Source organism: Pelodiscus sinensis, chromosome 6 (genome assembly GCF_049634645.1).
Source record: "Pelodiscus sinensis isolate JC-2024 chromosome 6, ASM4963464v1, whole genome shotgun sequence".
Taxonomy (NCBI): domain Eukaryota; kingdom Metazoa; phylum Chordata; order Testudines; family Trionychidae; genus Pelodiscus; species Pelodiscus sinensis.
In genome coordinates this window covers 818174-835313 of record NC_134716.1, presented here as the reverse complement: position 1 = coordinate 835313, position 17140 = coordinate 818174, and the positions used below count along the sequence as shown (strand labels likewise).

The 17140-nt window shown below is 59.2% G+C and overlaps 1 protein-coding gene across 2 annotated transcripts; it reads left to right on the top strand.

The window, feature by feature from the left end:
• The first annotated feature begins 2596 nt into the window (after positions 1 to 2596).
• LOC102450327 (glyoxylate reductase/hydroxypyruvate reductase-like) lies at positions 2597 to 16767 on the top strand. 2 transcript variants are annotated; one of them, XM_075931245.1, is made up of 9 exons: positions 2625 to 3141; positions 7761 to 7891; positions 8800 to 8872; positions 9636 to 9752; positions 10350 to 10438; positions 12116 to 12220; positions 13784 to 13919; positions 14449 to 14579; positions 16071 to 16767. In XM_075931245.1, exons 1-9 carry the CDS (start codon positions 2975 to 2977, stop codon positions 16562 to 16564), a joined length of 1443 nt encoding a protein of 480 aa, XP_075787360.1. In that variant the 5' UTR covers positions 2625 to 2974; the 3' UTR covers positions 16565 to 16767. The 2 variants fall into 2 exon arrangements, with proteins under 2 accessions (XP_075787361.1, XP_075787360.1); XM_075931246.1 differs by lacking the exon at positions 9636 to 9752 and having other exon boundaries at positions 2597 to 3141.
• Positions 16768 to 17140: the final 373 nt, after the last annotated feature.

Sequence of the window (17140 nt, the reverse complement as noted above, 5' to 3'; positions counted from 1 at the left end):
TCTTTAAATGCTCCATTGTTAACCCTGGCTTATTTTCTTCTCCTGCATTTGTCCCCTCTAACTCCGTGCTCCTGCTGGCGGGAACACAGCTCACTCTTGTATACTGGAGATGCATTAAAAGTAGGAACCCTGGGGTTTTTGCAGTGGGCCCGTTCCATAGCAAACAGCCCATAGCCAGGTTGCAATGGATGGTTGAAAAGCACACACCCGGGAGGGCCGGGGACTGGACTTGAGACCCTGGCCAGTTGTAGGGTTCTCTGAGTGTCCGTGTTTGAGCTATAAAGTCCGACAGGCGAGGCTAGTTCAGAGATCACCAGGCCAAAGGGACCATTGTGATCATCCCCTGGCCAGGCACCCTCGCTCTGTAATGCTATCCTGTGCTAAGTTAGCTAAACAACGGCTATTTTTGAAGACAGGCCGAGTATGGTCCTGGCCCTGGGCATCAGGGTCACTTGGTTCTGTTCCTGGCCCCAACAGAGACGTGCCTTGTGACTCCAAAGGTGTCACTTCCTCTCCTCGTGCCTCGGTTTCCCTATTTGTGAAACGAGAGTAATGCTACTTTCTTTTAGCAAGAGCATTTAGTCCTATGGGTGACAGGTGCTCTCTAGATACAAGGGCCGAGAAAAATGACTGTAGCTGACGGATAATGCGGCAAAGCAGGCTTGAAGATTTCGGGATATCTTACGTGATTGATGTGCCCCAAGATTTACTTTTGAAAAACACGTATAATGATGGCAAGTCAACATCTAAATCCCTCCCGGGCCGAGACCTGTGTGGCTGACCCACCTTGCGGGAGCGAGCTTTCACAGCCATCGTCCAGTGCAGAAAACCTGCGAGGGAGACAAGACCAGGTGTAGCCATCCCCTGGTGCCCCCGGGCAGGGACCGCACCCAAGAACGAAGGGCACTTGCTGCTTGGTAGCATGGCAAGTTGGGCGTTCCAGACCAGCTTCCACGGGGGGGAGCAGCAGGCGCAAGGTACGTCTACACTGGTGGTGTCCTCTCCCTCTTGGCTAAACCGGCTCCTGCTAGCTTCCGCTGTTGCAAACAGTCCGTCCCGCCCCGGGCAAGCCAGGCCTCTGCTATCTTCCGCACACCAGCCAAATCAAAGCAAGAACAGGCCCGGATCCCCTCCTCCCCCCACTGCTGGAAATCTCCCCCTGGGACAGACAGGCCCTGAATCTTAAAAAGCAGCCAAGCAGAGCTCGCTGCGAGAAGCCAGAAGAGGGAGCTCTGAAGACGTAAGAGCAGCCCTGTTAAGATCCTGTGGGACTGGCTGCTTGCCTGGGGCCAGATCCTCTCGCCTGGCGCTCAGCCACATGCAGGAAAGATGGCCACAGATTTCCCAGGGGGCTGCACAAGGAAGGCCTCCGAAAATGAAGCCGCCGGGGCTGTTGGCTGCACCCTGTGGGCAGCTCAGTGGGTCTGTGCGCAGCTGGACTCGCTGCGGGTCCTGGCCATCTAATCACGAGGACTCCTGCCTTTGCGTAGTGCGGGGTGGCCGGAGACCGGCGGCTCTCGCCCTGGAGACGTTGAGTTTTTCATGTGAAAGCCCGACGCTCTGATTTCCCTTCACGCAAACACCTGCTCAAAAATGGCCCCTTGGTCTGCCGGCGAAGCCGGGCTTGGTGGGGGCAGGAGAGCCGGGCCTGCGCTCCTGGGGGGGGCAGGAGAGCCGGGCCTGCGCTCCTGGGGGGGGCAGGAGAGCCGGGCCTGCGCTCCTGGGGGGGGCAGGAGAGCCGGACCTACGCTCCAGGGGGGGGGGCAGGAGAGCCGGGCCTGCGCTCCTGGGGGGGAGCGGGAGAGCCGGGCCTGCGCTCCTGGGGGGGAGCGGGAGAGCCGGGCCTGCGCTCCTGGGGGGGAGCGGGAGAGCCGGGCCTGCGCTCCTGGGGGGGGGAGCAGGAGAGCCGGGCCTGCGCTCCTGGGGGGGGGCGGGAGAGCCGGGCCTGCGCTCCTGGGGGGGGGGGGCGGGAGAGCCGGACCTGCGCTCCTGGGGGGGAGCGGGAGAGCCGGGCCTGCGCTCCTGGGGGGGAGCGGGAGAGCTGGGCCTGCGCTCCTGGGGGGGGGGCGGGAGAGCCGGGCCTGCGCTCCTGGGGGGGGGGCGGGAGAGCCGGGCCTGCGCTCCTGGGGGGGGGGCGGGAGAGCCGGGCCTATGTTCCGCTCCAGAATCGATTGCTGGGGATTTCCAGGAGCTGTTCAGCGTGTGCTGCTGGCAGACCCATGGCACCGGCCTGTCCAACCGGCTCTTCGGTATCTCCAGGGATGGAGATTCCACAACCCCCCAGGCAATTTGTTTAACCGCCCTGGCAGGCAGGAAGTTTTTCCTGATGTCCGACCTCAACCTCCCTGGCTGCACTGTTGTAGGTCCAAACGGTGCTCTCGTGCTGTGGGATTGTGGAGCGGTTCTGGACAAGTCTGGGGGCAGGCCGAATCGTCACAGGGGCCGAGTCTGACCCATTGGATCTGAGACGCTGCCCCATTTGGGGTTGTGACCCCCAGCTTGGGAACTGCTGGAACAACGCTTCCCCCGGGATATTTTGACACCAGTAAATATGTGGGGCCCCAGTCTCAATCTGTGTTGGAACGCGGCTTGTTTTTCAACAGAGAGGGGTCTTGATGCGCCCGGAGGGGAGCAGAGCCCCGGAGCACTCCGGAGCGTGCAGGACACAGACCCCAGCCGTGGCGCGGCAGACGTGCAGGTTCCTGCCCACCACACAAAGGTTAGCGGGAGCAAGTTTTCTTATTAACCAGGTTTTCCCTCTTCCCAGGCTGCAGAGGGCTAGATTAAGAGGAGTGTGCAAACAGAGCCTGGGACGGGACAGCCCAGGGACAAGCGCCCGGCCTCCCTGCCCATTGGCCGGGGGGTTTTATCTCTCAGCCTCCCTCTCCCCGGCGGCACAAGCTCCCTGACCTGGCCGGCGCAAAACCATCCCTCCAAAGTCCTGCTTTCGGCCCGGCCGCTCCGTGGCTCTGCAATGGGGACGCTGTGCCGGCTGCGGCGGCTGCGGGGGGCGCTGGTCTCAGAGTTCCACGGCTGGGGTACGGTCCAGGCCCCCGAGGCGGCGGGGAAGCAGCTGCCGCGGGTCTACGTGACCAGGCGGATCCCCCCGGAGGGGATGAAGATCCTGAGCCAGTCGGGGATGTGAGTATGGCCGCTCAACCCCTCCCCGGGAAAGGGGGGGGCTGGGGTAAGAGAGGTGTGAAACCGGAGTCTGGAGGGGGGGCCCTGACTCGGGAGTCGGTCCCGAGAGCGGTAGCAGGAGTGAGTCGGTAGCTCCCCCGATTGCCGACTGCTCCAGGTGCATTCTCCACTGCCGGGTTCATAGGGGTCGTCCCCCCAGCTTGGAAGCAGGCCCCGAGGCGGAGCGCCTGGCCCCATTGCGTCCACGGGCGCTTTGCCATTGGCTTCACCGGAGCAGGACTTCCCCCCGGGGAGGTGCAGAGCTGTTTGGCATCCAGGAGTTTGTGGCACAGCGCCCTGTCCAAGACTGACCCCGGGGCCAAGCTGCTCTTTGGGTTTGATGCGGGCGCACTCACACACCGCAGCAGCGAGGTGTTTTGCCTTGGCAGTGGCTCGCCTGCAAGGTCAAGCTACGATCACTGAAATCCAGGGGACTGTTACCTGGTCTGTAACAGGAGCCTCGAGCCAGGGTCCCAGCAGGGAACACGAGCATGCAAGAGTTCGACACCGTTCTTTCCGGGCGCACTGATGGCAGGCTGCGGGGGCGGGACAGCTCTTCTGCACCCATGGCACTGCCCAGCGGGGACATGGGTCTGGGGTCCAAACATCGTTTCGATAGCCTCACCGGCCTGGCAGCCCATGCCCAGAGCCATGAGCAGCTTGACTTGCCACGACACATCTCCCCCAAAAAACCAGCTAGGGTTGGCTTTTCTGAAACAAAATATTGAGCTTTGAGAAGCCACGAGAAAGGGCAGAAAAAGAGCGAGTCCTAATTAAAGAGCGTTTGAGCCAAGTGGGAATTAGCTGCTGAATGGGCCACGTGCCTAAGAGGTGAAACTAGAATAATAAGCGAGTCGGGGCGAGTTCAGCCCTCTGCAGTCACCCCCGCAGGCCAGCACAGCGACTGGCCAGAGTCCACCAGCGCTAGCAGAAGACCCGCCTGCAGGCTGGAAACTGCAGCCCCGTGCAGAGACAGGAGGCTTGTCCGTGCCGAGTGGGATGTGGGGATCCAGGCGGGCTGGCATTTTTGAGTCACAAAGCGGAGGTGGGGGGATGGGCGGGGAATGTTTTTTCCTGAGCCATTCAAAGTGGTTTGAAAATGTGAAGTTTGAAAGAGTGTTTTAGATTCGGGTTTCTCAAATGGGAGAAGTCCCCGTGGCCCAGCTCTGTGGGAGCCAGGCGCGGCGAGCGAAGGGCTGTCCCCTGAGCGGACCCGGGGTGTCCTTGGCCGACGTGCAGCGAGGGGGCCGTGGAGTGCCCGTGCCGCTGGGTACGGTCTCCGTGGAGATCGAATAGCAACGAGAAAGACCTCGCCACGCAACTCAGCAGTCAATGGGAGCAGTGAAGGGGGGTTTCCAGGACTGCCTAGGTGAGTTAGGAGCCCGGTTTAGGTTCTAGTCACACCCACACGTTTCCCCCCAGACCCGTGGGTGTTTGGTGGAGTTACCAACAGCTGCAGGTTTAACCACAGGGGCTGCTGCTCCGCTTGCTGTTGGACTTGTGAGGCTGGGCAGGGCATAGCTCTTGTGGTTCTTGCTGAATACTGAGGCCTTCAAGCCATGTCCTGACCCACCCCGAGCCATGGCAGGACAGCAGCAGCCAGCGGCCCAGCCCGGCGTCCTGTGGAAAGCAGAGTCAGGCCCTTCCCCTCACACGCGCCAGCAGGGAGCTAAGGTAAATGGAAGAGTCCCAGGGAGAGAGCAGGTGAGCACTGGAACCTCGGAGTATGTGCCTCTGCGTGGCCTCCCTCCCAGCAGGGACCAGTCTGTGCGCCCACCCCAGCCCTGGCTGGCCCCAGGCAGCTCTCGGGCCCAGCAGCTGCTGTTGTGGGGGCTATTCCCAGGTGTGCCACAGATAGGGTTGCCAGGTGTCCGGTATTCACGCCTCCTGTCTGGTAAAAAAAAAAAATTCAGAAAATACCAGATACCTGAGATGTCCGATATTTTCTGATTTTTTTTCCACAGCCAGGAGGCGAAAATGCCGGGGACCTGGCAACCCTACAAACACTCAGTGCCCGGCCTCCTCCCCGAACCCCGTTGGCCCCCAGCCCCCCCCAACCCCAGGCTTACCTGGTTCCACAAGGCTGCTGGCACAAAATGGCTGCCAGCAAAAAGACCAAAGGGAAGCAATGACTCCCCTAGGTCTTAGTGCTCAACTGCTCCCCTGTTCCTAAACCTGCACTCTTAAAGGGGACGTGCTGTTTTATTTTTTATTTTTTTTTTTTTTTGCTCAACAACTTTGGTCTCCCCCCCCCCCTTTTTTTTTCTTCAACAGAATTTTTTCCCAGTGTTTTTTTTTTTTTTTTTTTTTTGAGAGGGGAGGAGGGGGCGGGTGTTCAGTATTTTTGTTTCAACCACATGGCAACCGTAGCCACAGAACGCACGCTGTCTGTGACAGGCGAGGGAGCGCCACTGGCCCCGCTGGGCATCCCGCCCCGGCCCAAGGGCTCTCGCCAGGACTCAGCAATGCTGTGCAGGAGGGAGCCTTGGGGGAATGGTGCCCTTCCCAAAAGAAGCCCCGCAGTGCTGGCAAGGCAGGCATGGTGCCCCCTCAGTGCCAGCCTGCTCCGAGGGAGGGGAGAGCTGCCCGCCGTCTCTCATCCAAGCTGGGAAGGGCCTGTCCCTGGCTGGCAGTGAATGGCAGAGCTTCTCCAGCGACGCCGGGTTCTCGCAGGAAAGAATGTTCTTGGACCGTTGGAAATACGTTTAGGAACAAAACCCAACTGTTCATTTCCAAAGTTTGGGGCTCTTCCCCCGCCTCCAACTGCCAGAAGTTGGCATGAATCCCCGCTTTTCCACGCCCTTTTACTGTGCTTACTAAAAAGCAATGTGTGAGAAAGGGGGGTTTCTCCCCCTACGCCCACCCCCGTTTTCCGCTTGGAAATGTGGGGGGGGGGGCAAAAGGGAAAAAGCTGCGGGGCAGAAACACCCCAAAGCATTGTTCATGACACAGTTTTGGAGGGTTTAATCAACCAAGCCATTCTGAAGTCAAATACGTTGTCATCCAGTTTTAAAGTTTCTCATAAGAAATTAGAATATTTAGCCCAAAAAAAGGGACACCACACCGATTTCTGTCCCCTCTATGCCCCTCCCCCCCCCCCCCGAATCTCAGTGAAGGCCCTAGAGGCTCTTGGTGAGTGCTAGCCTGCGTATGACAATCGATACGGGGGACTCGCCCTATAATGGGCTGGCCTGCCCCTCCAAGGACCAGCCAGCCCATGCCGGTCGGGTGACACGGGAGAGGGCAGAGAAGAGCCAGGGAGAAGAGGTGCAGGGACCATGCCTGAGAATCGGTGCTCTGCCCCTCCCCAAGTCAGATTTCCATGGGGCCCGGGGGGGGCTGCGGGGGAAAGAGCTCTTGGTTTGTTTGGATATTTGTGACCCTGGCCCGGGGGCTGAGAACTGAGCGCCACATGCACCCTGGCTGAGACCTGTGGCCGGGAGCGCCATGCCTGGCCAGCAGGGCCTCGACACGGTGGGCGGGCCCTTGGCGACGCATGAGTTCAGTGGAAAATCCTGTAGGAGGCGACCCTGGGAAAGGAAAGTTTGGCGCCATTCCTCCTCACCCATCCCCAGGTGGCAGGCGTGACGGCCAGACCGTCTCCACAGAGAGCAGCTGGGACAGTTTGCTAGAGGCCCAGGCCTGGGCTGGGCTCCTTGAGTGCCGAGCTACTCCTGGCCGGGGCGGGGTCCTTGCTAGACCCGCTGACTCGAGCCCCGGGAGATGGATCTCCGGAGCGCTGGTCTGGGGGTAAGGGGAGACCTGGCCACAGGGCAGTGCAGGGATGAAGGGCCAAATTCATCCCTGGAGTTCAGAGCAGGTGGCCCCAGGGGTCGTGTGGAGCCATGGAGCACAAAGCACCTTCCCGTGGGCTTGGCCTGGCTCTCCCGCAGGGAACAGTTCACAAGCAGCAGGCGCTGAATAAACGGCACCTTGGCGACTCTCAGGCTTATTTGGGCAGAAGGCACGTGGGGCGGAAGCGACACAGGCGGGCGGGGACTCACTAGCCCCTGGCCAGCAAGGCGCTGCCTGGGCCAGTGACGGGCCAGCGCCAAACGGGTGGCTGCGAATTGGCCGCGTGAGCCCTAGGCCTGCGCTTGGGAAGGCGGCGCTGTAGCCTTACGCCCATCTCTGTACCTCATGCCCCTCCACACATCTGAGGACGTGGGGTTTCCCCAGGACTCCTGGCTAGTTTTGCAGAGCCCGACTAACGCAGCTGCCCCTCTGGGGCGTGTCACAGCAGGCGCAGAGACTCAGCTCTCGGGGAGCCCCTTGTAGCGGGCTGGCTGTGACTGCGCCCGCGCGCTGCTCCAGGCCAGGGAACAGGCGGTGCCCCAGGAGCCTGCCCTGCTGCTGTCCCCGGGCTCTGGGCTGGTCTAGCTTCCCCGGGCCCAGCCAGCCACTCCGATTGCCTGGTCTCCCCTCGGTCCCCGCGCCCCCCAGCCTGGTGCTCACGGGGGAGACTAGCCAGCGAGCAGCCGGCCTGGCAGTGTGAGCAGGGGGCTTTGGCAAACCAACCCTGGGGGCTTTCCCCGCCCCCGTCACGCCCCTGACCCGTGTCCCCCTCTCTCCTCTGGCAGCTGCAGCGTTGAGCAGTGGGACTCGGACGAGCCGGTGCCGCGCTCGGAGCTCCTGCGGCGCGTGGCCGGGATTCAAGGCTTGTACTGCCTCCTGACGGAGCAGATCGACGCCGAGGTGCTGGGCGCCGCAGGTCAGGCCCGAGCGCGGCCGGGGCTCCGCCAGCCTGCCCGTGGCGGGGTGCGATCCCCGGAGCTACCGGGCACTCCGGCTAGCCTGTCCCCATGTGCGGTCCGGTGGGACGGCTCCGCAGCTGACGTGGCCTTTGCAGTGGCCCGTGTCCAGCCAGTGAGGCCTCTGTGCCGGGATCAGTCGGCGAGGCAGCTGTCCCTGGGCCTGCCTTGCAGGTGGCCTTTCCCTGATCTCGCTCGGGGTCGGCATGCACCCTGCCGCTTGGCGGGGTAGCGCGGGTCCGTGGGGGTAGCTGGGGGATGACTGGTAAAATCGCTTCAAGACGGGGATCCTGTTCCAATCCGATGCAGGCAGCTAAAGGCGCCAGCTCGTCAGCCAGCCGCGGTGGTAGGCTTTTATCCTCGGTTGCACGAATCTGACGCCCCTCGCCCTGGGAGGTGCAGGAGCAAGGCGGCGGGGATGTGAGCGAGCAGTCCGAGGGCGGTGCGGAGGAGCAGAGAGAAGTCCCTGTGCCCTGGCTGGGGGAGCCGCAGGATGGCTCCCAGGAGGAGTAAAGGAAGGGCACTAGAGTAATGAAGTGGCAGGGACCTCAGGAAGTCGTCAGTCCAGCCCCCTGCGCTGAATCTGGCCCATCCCGGGCGCACGATTGTCCCACTTGTCCCTAGAAATCTCCAGCGATGGGGATTCCACCGCTGGCCTCGGAGGCCGCCTCTGGGGGGTGAGGAAAATCTCCCCTCAGCTCAGTCTCGCTGGCGCAGACTCAGCCCCTTTTGCGGTCCGGCCTTCCCTGGACGTGGGCCCCCGTCCCCTAGCCGAGCCCCTGTGCGGTGTCTCCCCGTGGAGTCCTGGAGCCGGAGCTGCCCACACTGCCAGGGCGTGAGCCTCCGTCCCGTTGTTCTCCCACGACAGGGCCCAGCCTGCAGGTGGTCAGCACCATGTCGGTGGGCTACGACCACGTGTCTCTGGAGGAGCTGAAGAAGAGGTAACGCTGCTGCAGCCGCGCCCCGCGCGGTAGAAATGCCTGGGCAGCCGCTTGTTCTGTTGGGACCCAGGCTCTCCTCCGGCAGGGCGACCGACGGCGCCAAAGCCAAGGGCCTCGGAAGCCACTGCCCCCACGCCCCTCCCTGGCTGGCCCTGTCTGCAAGACGAGCGGGGAGGCCCTGGGCTTGGAGGCTGGTGCCCCTGCACAGGGTCAGCCTGGGGCGGTAGCCAGCCGAGCCGCCGTGCCGTCCCTGGGCGCTGCAGGACAGCAGGCCCGGAGCTAGTCCCGGGGCTCCCTCACTTGGGTGACCCCTGTGGCTTCCCCCATCTCCCGAAGGGGGGGCCTTGCTGTCTCCCCAGAGCTGCGCCCCTCCTGGGAGGTTAGAGGCACAGGCAGACGGGCATGCACACTAGTAGTGAGCCCCGAACAGTATCGGAGCCAGAACTGCCCCGCATCTGTCCGCCCGCCCTCGTGCGCAGCCCCTTCCCCTTGCAGCCCAGGCTCGCCCTCCCTGCCCCAGGGCCCAGCCCCAAGCCCCGGCAGGCGGCTCGGGGGGGGACAGTCACCATGTTCCCTGGAAAACCCCAGACCCAGACCCAATGGAGCCGCCCCAGGGCGGGGCTCTGTGTGACCCCGTCTCGCCTCGGGCCCTCCCCGTGCCCTGGAGAGACCGGGCCCGCTGCGGCGGGGCCTCCTGCCCTGCGCTCTGGGGCGGGCGGGGCAGTTCTCGGAGCCCGCTGGCTCGTGCTCTCTCCCGGTGCAGGGGAGTCCGACTGGGCTACACGCCGGACGTGCTGACCGAAGCGGTCGCGGAGCTCACGGTGGCTCTTCTCCTGGCCACGTCCCGCCGCCTGTTGGAAGCCGCGGAGGCAGCGAAGAAGTGATTCCCCTCCCCGGGCACGGCGGGGGGCGGTGCGCGCTGTGTCGGGCCAGGCGCGGAGCCACGCGGAGCCCCGCGCACAATACGCGGCTGCATCGGGCCCCCGCCTCTCCCCACCCCTGCCCTGTGGCGCGGCTTCCCCCGGAGCGGAGCGAGGCACGTCCGCGCCACACGCCTGCCCAGCTGGGAGCAGCCCCCGCACCCGTGGGGAGCCGGGCTCGCGGCAATGGGGCCGTTCCCTGGGCAGTGGCCACCCGGGGACGCACGGCCCTTGGCCCGTCGTGCAGCATTCGCAGCCTGGCTCACCGGGGCGCAGTCACCGCGCGAGAAATTCACCGCCTGCCCCGGGGCGCAGCGCCCGTTTCATAGCTCGGCGCAGCGCCCCGGATCCTAGGGGGCCCGGCCCAGACCAGCTGCGGGAGGGAGAGAAACACGTTCCAGGCTCAGCCCGGGGACAGGACTGCGGGGCGCGATCCCCGCTGGTAACGCCATGGAACATGCACCCGGAGCGGAGCAGGGGGGTCCGCTCCCCAGAGCCGGCGAAGGGCGCGTGTTCTGCGGGGCGCGCCTGACGCCGCTTCCAATGTTCCTTGCCAGCGGCGGCTGGGGCACCTGGAAACCTCTGTGGATGTGCGGCGCTGGCCTGGCGGACAGCACCGTGGGGATTCTCGGACTTGGCAGAATAGGTAAGTTGCAGACTCCCCAGGGCGTGTCCGCGCACGGCTGGCCCGCAGGGGCTCTGTGTTCATGGCTTTGCGTTTCCAACCAATGGCTGAAATGACACCCAAAAATCAGAATTCGAGTTCAAATGGGAGCATTTTTTAAAACTCACCAAATTGAAAACCCAGGCAGTTGCTTTGTTTTAACAGCTCTTGTGTCTATATCAGTTAGTACACAGCGTAGACCTGGCCAACAGCTGAGAGTTTCCCATTTAAAAAATGGCCAATTTTGCAAACATTAATACAGCGGCTTTCTGCAGTGCTGGGCAGGGGCAATTCAAAGGTTGAGACAGAAGAAAACATGCTGAAACAGCTTGAAGGAATAGTTTTCTTTTTGGATCCGTTCTAATAAAAACCCCACTAAGTGCTTCCATTTTGTTGCTTCTCTGTTTCAAATGCTCCAACGGCAGGTGGATCTAGATTTCAGGCATTGATACTGAATAGGTAACTCTCCTAGGTTGCAACGTAAGATCGCTTCTACCTGCCCAGTGCCACTACCGCTTGTGTACAGGAATGAAGAATTCTTACGTGGCATTCTACACTCTGCACATTTGTCAGTAGAGCACAATACATTTGCTCCAGAAAATGCATTTTTGGGAGGCAGTGAAACTAGCTGAGAATTCTGGTCAAATCTAGCAAATAGTCTCAACCAAAAATGGCCTCCCCCCCCCCAAAAAAAAAGTTAAATGGTTCATTTTGGCCATTTTGAAAGAAAACATTTAGACTTTTTGTTTGACGCGATGGTTCATTTAGACATTTAGCTACTTAAAAAAACAAAAGGGAGGATTTCAAACACCCGAAAATGACCCAAAATGAAATGAAAAACTGGTAAAAAGTTGTTTTCAGGTCAAATAAAATGTGGTGAACCCAAAGTTACTTTTCTGTTTCTTTCCCCACAGTGAGAGAAACAACAACCAAATGTAGCTGTGGATTGAAACCAACCAGTTTCTTTCAGCCCCCTGCCAAAAACATCACTCGCTCACTCAGCTCTGCTTCTCAGAGATCCACAGAAAGGGCCGGGCAGTGGAAAACCTTGTAGCCTTCTGTGGCTATTTCATCTCTTGAACTGCTAAAATCTCTTCAAACCCCACTAAATGCCACGTACGCCCTAGTCAAGCCACAGGGGTGAAGCCTGCCCTCTCGAACAGTGCAGAGTAAAAGCATTTGCTGCCTTTGCACCTTGGCAGCAATTGGGTTAGGAGGTGACCAGCACCTCTGACATTAGCTACCTAAATCTGGAGTTATGTCCCGAGGTTTAATAGCACAGGCTCTTTGCCTCAGTTTCCCCAACTGGAGGGTGGGCGGAGGACCTGATCCTGTTGACACACTCCCCCGTCGGGTTGCCACGAGGACGAGCTGGTGATTGCTGAGTGCTCAGGGGGAGCCAGGTGATGGCTCTTAGGGCTCTTTGCCATCACCCCAAGAAAGCAGGGTGACAGTGGCGCTCCCTTGCCAGGCTATTGAATACCAAATCCAGTCGGTTCCTGGGCCAGACACGGGGGCAGTTCTCGGGGGCCCCTGTCCCCAAGTGAAGAGGTAAAGGAAAGTCCCCTTGGGGATTCCTGCCCCTGCAGAGGGGGCGAGTTGGCGCAGTGGACGAGCCGGGCTCCAGTGGAACTCACAGCAGGTACTCCCCTGTTCTAGGAGCAGCTGTTGCAGCCAGGCTAAAGCCGTTCGGAGTCAAGAGCTTTCTCTACGCTGACACTGACCCACGCCCCGATGTGGCCAGCAAGATCCCGGCCGAGTGTGGTAAGCTGGAACGGAGCGTTTTTCGAGTGGAGACCTCCGGCCGGGCTCCCACCTCGCCAATACAGCGCCGGGCCTGCCAAGAAACCTGTTTTCCTAACGGCCTGTCTAGGGAACTTCCTGCCTAGCACGTGGAGGGTTTCGATTACAAATAGAGACAGACTGGGGTTCCCACCGGCCGTCCTTGCAGAACACCCCCATGTAAAAATCACCAATCAGAAGTCCCCCCAACAAAATAGTGGTGTAGAAAGGGCGAGATGTAAAAATCCGATGAGGCTGGGTCTTTGTAGTTGCTTTGTGGTTTGTGAGCCAGGGAGTCACCTTTCCCGCACACACCAGACCCAGAAATAGGGGTTTTGTAACAGTCTGAAGTGACAGCTCCGAGTCTCATGGACTCCCCTGACTCCAGGAGCTGGGGCTTTAAGAAAACCCCTCCATTTGGCGAGATTCCCGGTCACACCAGGAGAGCTGGTGCTATCCCTTAAAGCCAGAGAAGAGGTTTGGTTAAGCAGGCGTGTGAAAGGTTTTCCTTCCTCTCGATTTCGCTTCACGCCCTTTAGGATCATTTCCAAGGGGCAGCCTGTCACGTCAGCATACTGCCAACGACGCACTTGCGCCAAAGCTCAGGCAAGTCACTGAGCACAGACGTAATGAAGTGTGACCAGTCGCCCCACGCCTGCTGTATTTTATCCTGACGCTACGCACAGGAAGAGTTTGCCCCAACGGCCGGGCTGGCAGACTCCAACGCAGTAAATTGGCTCTTTCTGCAAATATCCTGTAAACACATTGCATCACTGGAAACACCAAATATTTTGAAATGATGAGTGGTCCTGTGGAACCTTAGAGATGAACACAAATGTACAGGATGATGAACTTTCGTGGGCAAAACCCACTTCCAATGGGAGTGGAAATAAGAGAAACCAAGAGATCTATATCCCAGCAGAAGTAGTACCTGTAGGTAGGACCCAGGTTAAGGAGGCTAATGAAGTGGGCTGGATGTGTCCCATTCATAGCTTTTGATGTGGACATGCGGATGTTAAAGGCAGGAGAAATTGGCTTTGTAATGTGCCAGCTAGTTAATGTCTTTATTCATGCCCAGGGTGTAGGATCTGAATTCCAGTTCTGCAGTGTCTCCCTGTCACTGGCTAGTGAAATTCCTCTGTAGAAGAACGGCTACTTTTAAATCCACGACTGAGTGCCCATGCAGGTTATCATGTTCCCGACAGGTTTCCGTGTGTTACCATCTCTGAGGTCTGATCTCAGTCCATTTTGAACCCACAAGAATATTCAAGTGAGGGACATGGGACATCAAGTCCATTCCCTGCCATCACCGTCAATCCCATCACATCCTCCCTCTCACAAACGTCTCATGGTCCATCTGTAGTTTGGTTGTGAGTGCACGCCCCCACCCGACTCCTGTTCTAGAGCCTCTCTCCTGGGGCCCAAGCCTCTTTCTCGGTGGGTCTGTTCTCTGTGGGCTCCGAGCGACTCAGTGCAAAGGTCAATCGGGTGCTTTTTTCGGTGGTGTGTGGCTTCGATTGTTCATTCGGTCGCCTTTCTGAGCAGTGCCACTGGATGACTTGGCTCAGCATTCGGACTTCATCGTGGTGAGCTGCGCCTTAACTGCTGCCACCCGCGGCATCTGTGACCACCGCCTCTTCTCCCGCATGAAGGACACGGCCGTCTTTGTCAATACCAGCAGGTGAGCGAGGCGGGCCGGGAGGGAAAGGAGCGTCTGAGCGCCAGGCTCAGCGAGATAGACACGCGGGTGTCACGCTGGAGAAGGTAAACGTCTGATGCAAAGCCTTCCGCGAGCGCAGAGGGAGACGGGTTTGACATTCCCGACTCGACCAGCGTCCCAGCTCACTAAAATAAAATCAACTTTCAAGCAATTATTAAAAATAAAAGGCTTAAGTTGGTGTAATCCGACAGCGCGCTGATGGTGGGAGATGTGTCATGACACAGGCAAATCCCCCCCAGAGGATTTGGTCTCATTAGATAAGCTGATCCCACATAGAAGAGCGTAAGAATCGTGCCAGAGGACAGCACTGTAAGCCGCTGGCCTCCAAGTTGATAATAAAGCAGCCTTAAGATCAGACCGCTGTGTACTCCAGCGTTATCCAGCCCCGCTGCGAAAGCTTTCACCGGCTAGCTAAGGCTCTTAGCTGCTAGAACCGCTCCACAGAGATGCCCAGAAGTTGATAGATGCTTTGTTTTTCTTCTCCTGCCAGGGGCGGCATAGTGAACCAGGAAGATCTGTACCAGGCCTTGGTCAATGGCCAGATTGCAGCTGCTGGTCTGGATGTCACAGAGCCTGAGCCTCTGCCTACAGAGCACCCGCTTTTTCAACTTAAAAACTGCGGTGAGTCTGTGCTGCAAGCTCCTGCGGAGGAGTGGCCGAGTGCGGCGACTGGGGAACTAAGAGCTATGGGACTGAAAACCTCCACCCAGCGTGCAGCTGCCGTCAAATGAGCCATTGGGACTCATTAAGGAAGGGACAGAGAATAAGACAGAGGACATCTTACTGCCTCTGTGTAAATCCAGGGCACGCCCGCATCTGGAATACTGCCTCCTCTCCAGAGAGATCTCCTGGCATTGGAAAAGGGTCAGAAAAGGGCAACACAAATGACGAGGGGTATGGAACAGCTGCCACATGAGGCGAGGTTAATAAGATGGGGACTTTTCAGCTTGGAGAAGAGACAACTTAGGGGGGATAGGAGAGAGGTCTATAAAATCATGACTGGTGCGGAAAAAGTGAATCAGGAAAAATTGTTCCCATAACACAAGAACTAGGGGTCACCACATGAAATGAACAGGCAGCAGGTTTAAAACAAACCAAAGGCAGTTTTTCTTCATTCAGCGTACAGTCAACCTGTGGAACTCCTCGCCAGAGGATGTGGTGAAGGCCAGGACTTTAACAGGGTTCAAAAAAGAGCTAGACAGATTCATGGAGGTTAGGTCCCTCAATGGCAATTAGCCAAGACTGGCAGGGATGGTGTCCCTAGCTTCTGTCTGTCAGAGGCTGGGAGTAGGTGATGGGGGTGGGGGAGCAGTGGGTGGATCACTTGATTTCCTGTTCTGTTCATTCCCTCTGGGGCACCCGGCTCTGGCAGACAGGACACGGGGCTGGATGGACCTTTGGCCTGATTTCTGACCAGGCAGCTGCTACTCACGCTGGTGTGCGGTGGTGTGGACGGAGCAGTGCTCCTCCGGAAAAGGCAGTGGCTAGCTAGAGGAATGCACTCTTCTAGGCCGTGTTACCAATAACCACGCGCCCTCTCCTTGCCCCGCACACCCACAGGCGCCGGGCAGGGACGTCCCTGCACGTTATGCCATCGCTCCGGTCGCTTTGCCTGCTCTGTGCTGAGCCGCCGAGGGAGTGACATTTACAAGAATCCGGCAGGATTTGACTAACATCCTCTTAGCTTGAAAAATCCTTCTAAAACCCTGCCGCCGCCGTGTAAATTTCAACCCCCTGCCCGCGAAGGGAGCGGGCAGGCAGAGCGGCGGGGCGGTGTGGTGTGACTTGCATGCAGACAACACGCAGCTGGGAGGCCTCGTCTCCTGCCAGCCCTGCAGCCCCGTCTGCGAAGAGCCCGACTCCCGCCTCCGCCACACCGGCTGCGCTCCCCCTCTGGCAGCCGTTGCAGGCAGGCCGCATCCCCCGCACGTGCGGCTGTGAGGGGAGGGCCCTGCCAGGAGCCAGATGCATCGGGAGCCTGGTGCCTTGACCCGGCTTTGGCGCAGGCGCTCAGGGCAGGAGCAGTCGCAGGGGGCCGGCCCTTCGGTTGCTCTCACAGGGCCCGGCCCCCAGCCACGCTCTCTCTGGACGCTGTTCCCTTTCTCTCCGCAGTGATTCTGCCCCACATCGCCAGCGCCACGCTCGCTACCCGCAACGCCATGGCCGCCTTAGCTGCCAGCAACTTGCTGGCCGGCCTTCAGGGACAAGCCATGGGCAAGGAGGTGCCTCTCTGCGCACACGTTCCCCTCCCGCAAACAGCCCTGGGTGCCGCCGAACGTCGCTGGGAGCTGGGAGAGCAGCGCAGGTCCCAGGACGAGCTCTGGGAGCGGGGCAGCCGGGGCCCATTTACGTGGTGGTTAAACGGCAGCCGTCGGACCGCAGCAAGGGAGGAAGAGAGAACGGGTCGGTTCTACGGGTGTATCCAGCTCTCGGGAACCAGCAGCCCTCTTCCTCCTCCTCCTCCTCCTCCCATAGCTCAGCCTATGCATTGCGTTTTGCTCCACGCCCCCCCGGAGGGACGGACGGACGGGGACAGACACACACACACACACACACACACACACACACGATGTTACAGCCCATGCTCTGCTTGGCACTGCATGTGAATGTCACCAAGAGATAAGCAATCGTTTCCAAATGTGACCTTTTTTCTTAAAGCTAACTTGGCATTTGCTAAGGGGGAGAGGGTTCATTAAAAACGTCTGCCGTCTTATTGTGTGGAAGGCAATCAGCAGGGAGGATCGCGAGTACATTTGCATTTTTAGAATGGGCACATTCCCAGAAATAAAATGTGTAACATTGTTATCAACCTCGGCACTTTTTTTTGTAGTTAAATTTTCTTTGTGAATTCAGACGATGTCGTCCATGTTACACGGGAATCTCTGAAAGCAACTGTCCCCTGCAGATGTGAAAAGGCCTCTCCATTTCTCCTGCATTAAAAAAGGGGGTTGCCAGACTGCAGAAGTCTTGATGTTCTTAGTTAACCACCATGAAATCTTTATGGCAGCCTCTTGCGTTCTCGTCCTCACACCTTGGGCCTTGCTACATCTGCTGCAGAAGATTCTCCAGGGTTTGATTTTCCTTCTACAGAGCAGTGTGTCATTTTAGTTTCATACCACGGGCTTCATTTGTCCCCACTCACCGCGTGTGCTTCCTTGGTTGCTGCATGTTTATTTTACAGC